At 32.5% G+C, this 7,975-nt stretch overlaps 1 protein-coding gene across 4 annotated transcripts; it reads right to left on the reverse strand.

Moving 5' to 3' along the window:
* Nucleotides 1-1,220: 1,220 nt before the first annotated feature.
* On the reverse strand, nt 1,221-7,625 carry ciapin1 (cytokine induced apoptosis inhibitor 1). 4 transcript variants are annotated; one of them, XM_056452308.1, is made up of 9 exons: nt 7,526-7,625; nt 6,546-6,710; nt 6,156-6,299; nt 5,979-6,058; nt 4,656-4,824; nt 4,225-4,298; nt 4,024-4,142; nt 1,672-1,753; nt 1,221-1,590 (listed from the first exon to the last, which is right to left on the reverse strand). In XM_056452308.1, exons 1-9 carry the CDS (start codon nt 7,623-7,625, stop codon nt 1,480-1,482), a joined length of 1,044 nt encoding a protein of 347 aa, XP_056308283.1. In that variant the 3' UTR covers nt 1,221-1,479. The 4 variants fall into 4 exon arrangements, with proteins under 4 accessions (XP_056308283.1, XP_056308282.1, XP_056308281.1 ...); XM_056452307.1 differs by having other exon boundaries at nt 6,546-6,705; nt 7,510-7,599; XM_056452306.1 differs by having other exon boundaries at nt 6,546-6,708; nt 7,510-7,596.
* Nucleotides 7,626-7,975: the final 350 nt, after the last annotated feature.

Genomic DNA, 7,975 nt, shown 5'->3' on the forward strand with positions numbered 1-7,975 from the left:
GAGTGCATATCAAATTGGCAAGGTCACGTGATTTCAGTAAACAGATTTGTTACCTCATAATTTAAAAAAAATACATCAACGGTTCTCCATTTGGGCAAGCTGTGTAATATCAGAACATCTACAGAATCACGTAGGTTCACTCAGATTTAGGTTCACTGAATTTTTATTAGCTCATATTAGTTGTACAAGTTTATAGACCTTTACTGAGACATTTCTTTTAGGAAAAATAAGAGAATAATAATTATAGCCTCTTGTTGTGATGAAGCAAATCCCACAATTAAACAAACAATATACGTCTATAAAATGATTAAAAGAATGCATATTGTTCAGACACTTTATATTTAATGATATTAGACATTAAGCAAACTGCATTTGATTGGTTCTGCTTTCACTTTAACAGTTGTGTTTTTACATAGTTTTAACCAGTGGGTGTCTATACTATGTTGCTTCGAACGCTTCAAAAAGCAAAGTTTCAACCATCACTAATACTAATTAGCAAAGAATTAGAGTTAACAATTTTGTGTAAACACAGCTATTATTTGTTTAGTAATGTATTATTAAGCTGCGGTCACACTGGGCTTTTCCTCCCATAGACTTCCATTCATACGCACGCGAATGCGTCAGACCGGAAACGCAAGGCCATGCGTCAAGTTTTGCATGTCGCTGCGGTGCAAAGTTCAAGCTTAGTGAACTCTGACCTGCAAAAATCGCATCACTTGACTGTGAGACCAATCGAGGATCAAAACAAGAGCTCTCTGGACAGAAATTTAAAACATGGAGCGATCGCTCGCTTTTTTTAATGTCTAATCATCTTGTTTAATTCCACCCCTTTTCGCAGCGCCGTACGACAGAATTTCGCACACATAAAGCCCGGTGTGACCGCAGTTTTACTGTAATGTATTTTTATTATTGATATAGTTATTAGAAGTGGTAATACTGCATAAGTTGAAGAGGTTTGTACATTTGTTAAAATCTGTGGTTTTAAGCCACAATAAAAGCTCGATGGTTTAGCGTTTATTTGAACGTACAGGAAAAAACAAGCATAAATTGCTATTACTTTGACTTGTGTAACTGTTATTATATAAACACAAATATATAACAGTTGATATCACTTGATTTGTTTTATGTATTTGATTATTAAATAATGATTATTTTGGTCTTTTTAATTACTTTAATTATTTGAAAGTGCAATTTAACATCATCTCTAAAAAAACTTGTGATTTGCAGGTGTGACAAATGTTCATTTATTTATAATCTGAGCATCCAGTTACATATATTTAACATACTTAAAAGACTAACAATCATATGGTAAGAGACATTTACAACCCAAGCATATAGCCAGTGTTTCTGAATGTGTTTGTTGTATGGGTAACTTCAGTGCTTTCATCTGACATCAATGCGAAAGTTTTTTTTGTTTTTTTTTCCCATCTGTGCCACAAAGATGATCGTGGAATGTAATAATGTCTCAAAACTGAATACCTATTTATCAGCTATATCGGTGTTGGCCAGAAGCACCTTCTCTCCAGGTTTAAAGGCTGGCATGCCGAGATATGGACAGCTGGCACATCGGAAGGCATCGCCAAGATAACACTGAAGAGCATACAAGTAAGCTGTCAATTCAAAAAGTCCTAATCTCTCAGAAGAAACTGATTTATTAACAGAAATACCTACATTCCCACAGGCTGATTTGGGCTGGCTGGCTTTCTGAATGGCTTTACTCTTCTGTTCCAATTCTTCAGCAAGACCACAAGTGCTACAAAGCAAGCAAACAAGAATGTTAGTACTGCTTTCTTCATACTGGAATTTTAATCAATATGATAAATAAAACAGCTTGAATTAAAGCTTTAAATTTCTTCATTTACCACTGTTAAAATCATAATCATGGGTCAATGTTAAAGCTCTCGTGAAGAGCTTAGAAATGTATGTTTTTGTTCAATTGACATTTCGAACTGAAACAGGAAGACTGGGCAGGAGATTGACTAGCCCCTCCCCCTTTTGAAACGGCCAACAGAGTTTCCTTTTATCACAGTTCTGCCAGTGAGAATGATTGAGCTCAAGAACATATTACAGCAATTGCATCTTGAAGGGGGCAGGACATGTCAGATACTAGAGAGCGTTTGATTGGTCAGAAAATTTGATGAGATAAGTATGAGTTGACGTCAAAAAATACATTTAAAAAAATAAAAATAAATAATCCATTTAGGCAGAAGCGACAAACTGCAAGTCTTCTCAACTTAAATTTAGTCCTTTTAGAGCACACTTACTTATAGATATCATTAAGACTAACATACTGATATCAATTCCTGAAAAAAAACTTTATTTTTCATTTATAGGGACTTCAATTCAGGGATTTTTCCTATTAGTCCAATAAGTCTTGTTGCTCAGATTTTCATTTGCACAGCTTAGAAATAAATAAAAGCATTAAAATAATAATATATGTCGTTTCCGTCTTTCTGAACCTTGTAATTTTCTAATAAAATGTCACAATCTATTCATTCCTATTTTAATATTAGAATAGAAACTACTGGTCTCTTCAACAGTGTTGGGGAAAGTTACTCTTGAAAGTAATGCATTACAACATTGAGTTACTCCGCAAAAAAGTAACTAGTTGCTTTACCTAGTTGCCAAGTACTCTTTCAGAACTTACTTTTTTCCTTTCTTTCTTTTTTAATAGAGGAGCTCTGCAATTAACAACAAACTGTATAAGCTACACCTTCATTTATCTTTAAAAATAAACACAAAAATATATATTTTAGGATAATACTATCTGAGAAGTGAGAACTCCCATGAGAGTGGGAGCTATACATGTCCTATATACAGATTACTGAAAGTTTAAAAGCAAAGTGTTTGCTACTTTTATACTATTTGTCTTAAGTAAAATCACTGTCCATTGAGACAATTTCCTTTTCCTTTTCTTTGATGCGTTCAAAATAATGAACCCATTCTCTCATCGGCTGCGTGATTGATTGTGACATTTTAATTTAGCAATTTATTTTTAAAAGCCAATTAATTAAACTAAAAAGTAATTCACATTACATTTTCAAAGAATTTACTCAGATATTATTACTTTTTATTTAAAAGTAATGTGTTTCTTTACTTGTTACTTAGAAAAGTAATATTATTACGTAAATGCCGTTACTTGTAATGCGTTACCTAACCAACACTGGTCTTCAATAATGTTAACTTCTATACAACCAAGTACATACAGTGCTTGACATATGAGTTCAACCGTCACAAATCTTTCACTTAAATGTATCTTTTCTATAAAAAGCTTTACAATATCAGATTTTTGCATATGCATTATATTAGTCAATACTGAAGCCAAATCTGGAGCTAATTTACCAAAATAACGTAAGGAAATGGTCCAAATTTAATACATTGAAATTTCTATGCTAGGGGAAAATATTATTATTCTTTTTTTTAAAGAGCAAAATTCAAAAGAAACAAAACATTTATAAAATTTTGTAGTTTTTTCCAAATATTTTGCATAAATGTAAACGTATTGTCTTTGTTTTTAAAAGATGTTCAGTGACAAATGTTATTTTAATAAATTCATCCGTTTAATAAATCTTTTTTGTTCAAATGCATTATAATATTACCTATAATCACTGAGAAAATTATATTCATTTTCAAAATGGAGTGTTCCCATACACATTGAGAACTGTTCATCATTTCATAAGTATTTTTAGTTAATACCATGTCAGCAACGAATATTTTCATGCCAAATACATTTTATTAATAACAAATATACAATTAAAAACCACAAACAAGTGAAAACATTAATTAGATTTTTTTTTTAAGTTAATATACAATAAAAAATCTGACATTTTTCCTGGTGACACGTTGCTGAATATCTCCTTGAGTGAGTTCATTTCATAAAAAAAACCCATAAAAGCAGGACACCAAGTACATACAACAGAATAAACAAACATTACAAACTATCAAGACGTATGGGAAATGTACACTTTTGACAACACTACTTGTTTATAGATAGAAACATTTTTAGGAAAAAAAGCTGCTGACCAGTTTTTGCAGGCTTTTTTCTTCTTCTTGGAGTCGTCTCCACAGGAGGCTTTGAGGGAGGACGGGTCAGGCTTTTTCAGGTCATCTGCATCCAAAAGAGCATCTGAATCTACTAAATCCTAGAGAGTGAAGAGCAGAATGATGGCGTGGGTTACAAACACAAGACACAAGATTGACATATGTCATTGGTTTAGAACGCACCACATCATCATCATCCATGTCATTAGCTGATAGAGTCCACTTCTGTGCGGTGCCGGGATCAAGAGCTGGTTTTTCTGGAGAAAATGCATTTATTGAGCTTGGTGTTTGACGTGTAATCATATATTTTTAATTCTACTTTTCATTTTCAAATTCTTTTTAATTTTCACTACAGGATTTAAAAAACCTTGTAATTGCGAATGACAATTTTGCATTTTTTCCCCTTAAAATGATTTTAAAAAATATTAAATTATGATTCTTAGTTAGTGTATATAACTTTTATAACAGTTTTTTCTGTATCTGCCAAAAATAAAGTAAACTGCTAGCATATCTCATACAATTTTTCCTTTTCCCCTGAGAAATACAACTTTTCTTTCCAGCTTAAATGTGATCTTATGTTACATTTGACAAGTCGATGCTTTAAAACCACAGACCTGTTGTAGTCTTTTTCTTGCCAAAGGAAAGTTTTAGCTGTGTTGATGATCCGACCTCAAAGTCAGGTTTAGATGCCGTCATGCGCACTCTTGACAGTGTGTTTTTACTGAATCCTGTTTGTTCTCTGAGAGCGGCTGCTGCTTCTGGACTCAGCGGCTCTGTCTTCACCTGTCAGCAGTAAACACTCAACTTTCAGCACTTCAGACTCCGTGTTCATATGAGGCATCTATATTTTTGTCTATTTGAAATTCTCAGTATTATTCTTCTTATTATTCTTATTCTTATTATCAGCTGTAGTATTATTAGAACCAACATTAGTAGTATTTTATTATCATTCATATAAAATATGAATAAAAAAAATAAAAAATGTATGTGTGTGTATATTATGTGTGTAAAATAAAAAATACATTATACACTATTATTATTTTAACAATATATTTTAACATTAATAATATAAGATCTGTCATTTAAAAAAATCTGTTCTAATAATTATCTATTTTCATTATAATAATATATATAGTTAGTTTTGAAAATTTTGAAATTATAATAATTATAATAATTTAACATTAGTAAATTAATTATTATAACAATAATAACAAATTGTATAGTTGATTTAAGTTATTCAGTTTAGGTTATTGTGTTTGCTAAAAATATTTGATAAGTGCTTCATATTTTCAGTATGGCAATTCAAAACTTTCAAATTATCATAATTATTAGTATCAGTAATCTATTTAAAAAAAATAATCATAACATAACATATTATTATTATTATTAGTGAAATAACATTTGCAATTCCAAAAAAAGCAAGGTTAAACAGGTTTCAAATAATTTACATCATTTCATTGTGCTATAATACTACTACTAATAATAATACTAATAATAAGCATAATAATAATAATAAAGAAAATGTGTTGGAAGTGTATTGTCTTCAACGTTTTAATAAAAAAAATGGTTTAGTATATAAATTATTATTATAACTGTCATTTTATTAATATAATATTATTAAATTAATGACTACTCTTAGACCAATATTCGTAATAAGTCAGCAAGTAATTATTCTGCTACATGTGTTCCATGCACCTACTATAGTAATAACAATTAAATAATAAGTACATGTAATTAATTAATATTACTCAGTAGTTAAATAAATAGTTACACAGTAACAAGGACACTTTAAAATGTAAATATTTGTCACTGTTTGGAGCACACTAGCTAATAGATGTCTTTAAAACTAACAGACTTAAACTAACATCTACATTTTTTTATTTCACGGGACCTTTAAGTTTCTTGTTTGAAAAAGGATGAAATGACCGAATGCTGACCTCTGTGACCAACACTAATCCAGCCAGTTTAATAGCAGACATCAGTTTCTCAGCGGTTCTCACACCAGTGTCCTCAGAACCTGAGGGAAAAAAAAGAAAAAAAGTTAACCAAAGTAAGTGCTGATCATTGCTGAATGACCTGAGAAAAAGGACGCTGTCCGGCATGTGTTCAGACACCTGTGACTGGCTCCTCTAGCACCAGCATTCCCCCAGGCCTCATGACTCTGGCCATCTCCACTAGCACCTCTGAACTGTGGACCAGTGAGCTGTCAGTCAGCAGGCATGACAGAACACAGTCATAGCTGGAGGCATTGTGTGAAGCTGAAACACGCAGATATAACGGATGTGATTAAGGTATTACTGCATTAATACTTCTAATTTTAAATAATTTGAAAAAGTTTAACTGAAAACAAACAGGAACTGCATTTTCAGATTTTAATTAACTATTTTTCTTTCTTAAAAGGCATGCACAGATGATTGTTCACTTCAATACTAGCAATGTGAGGTAACAAAACCAATATGGTTAGTTTTGATTTCATGTGTAGTTTAAGTCAAATGTAAACATACACAGCAGTAGTCGCTCTGAGTTCTCCAAAGACACCAGACTCTGGTCTCCAACAACAGCAGCGATGCTTTCAGCAAACTGCTTCAGTGCCGAAGGAGATGAGGGCTGAGTCCATATGAGCAGCACCCGCTTCCCTTCCTGAAGCCCCAGATCAGCCATTACCTGCTGACATACACACAATACCATGAGCAGATCTATCTATCTATCTATCTATCTATCTATCTATCTATCTATCTATCAAAAAACTAAAGTAAGGTTAGAATTTTATGTTAATAATACAATTTCAGAAAAGTATGTTGCAAATTTTAAACTGTGAAATCATATTAGCTGCCAATGACTATCGAAGTACATACAACATTGTTCACAGTCAATTAAATAGTGCTGCTAATTTTATTTTGAAGTGATACTGGCATGAGATTTCTAGCCCAATATTCAAAGTTAGAAGTAAACAATATAGGGAGCACGTCACAAGTTGTCACTGAACAAATGTGCGAAGACCAAAGTTGTAAGTACTTTACCTCAATTATCAAAACGGCTTCAAACGTAAAGCTTTTGCAGCGGCTTCAGAATTATTTTTTAAGTATGCCTTTCTCACTCCGACATCAATGTTTGTCTCGACGAACCTTTATCTCTTGACGAAGTTTTTTTTTATCTCGCTATAAGCTAATATAAAGTACCGTTATAGTGCTTATTTAACAGACCAGCTCATAACCAGAAGTCATGCTTTAAACCTTTGTTTATCTAGGAGGACACGGAGTACTTGTGGAACTGCTGCATCACAATGACAATGCAGTTTGACAGCGTAAACATACGTTACACGGTTACACCATTGTGTGTCAGACAAAATAACCTTTCCAGTGTGACGAAGGAACTTTAACACGCCACTAAATACCAAAAAACTAATACATAAGACAGAATGTTCACCCAAAAATGATTTACTCGAACAAAAGTAAACACTTGTCTAACCTTTTTTATGTTAGCGTGCTTTGAATGTTTTTCCAAGACCGGTCAGGACGTACTGTGTCGCAGTTGTAATGTCGCAGGCTGTTGTACATGCGGGCGTCGCAGTGAAATGATGACATAACAGAAAAAAATAGGTAGAATGGCCATTGACGTAGTAGCGTAACAGCGTTCTCTGATTGGCCTATTTACTGTTCGTTGTTAATTTAATGAGCATGTTTTGCCATTTATGTATTGATTATTATCCATTTTACCGCTGAATAAACTGCGTTATTATGTGATAAATGTTCCTTTTCTTCGCGCTAATCATTTTCGTTTGTGGTCGCATAGCAAACGTTATGCGTAATTCAGTCTAAACCCACTGATTGAGCAGATATATAATAAATACATTCAAATGGTTGTGCTTTATAGCATATACATAACAATGAGACAAATAAATGCTAGAAATCGAATACACTTCAACGGAGGACTT

This window comes from Danio aesculapii, chromosome 25 (genome assembly GCF_903798145.1).
Source record: "Danio aesculapii chromosome 25, fDanAes4.1, whole genome shotgun sequence".
Classification (NCBI taxonomy): domain Eukaryota; kingdom Metazoa; phylum Chordata; class Actinopteri; order Cypriniformes; family Danionidae; genus Danio; species Danio aesculapii.

Bases quoted from the DNA above. Each gene is read 5' to 3' on its own strand.
- ciapin1 (XM_056452308.1), bottom strand. From the start codon at position 7,625: ATGTCATCATTTCACTGCGACGCCCGCATGTACAACAGCCTGCGACAT. The intron at 6,711-7,525 runs CGCTAACATAAA...TGTGTGTATGTC, and splicing joins TTGGAAAAACATTCAAAGCA to AGCAGGTAATGGCTGATCTG. The intron at 4,143-4,224 runs GTGCGTTCTAAA...TTCACTCTCTAG, and splicing joins ACATGGATGATGATGATGTG to GATTTAGTAGATTCAGATGC.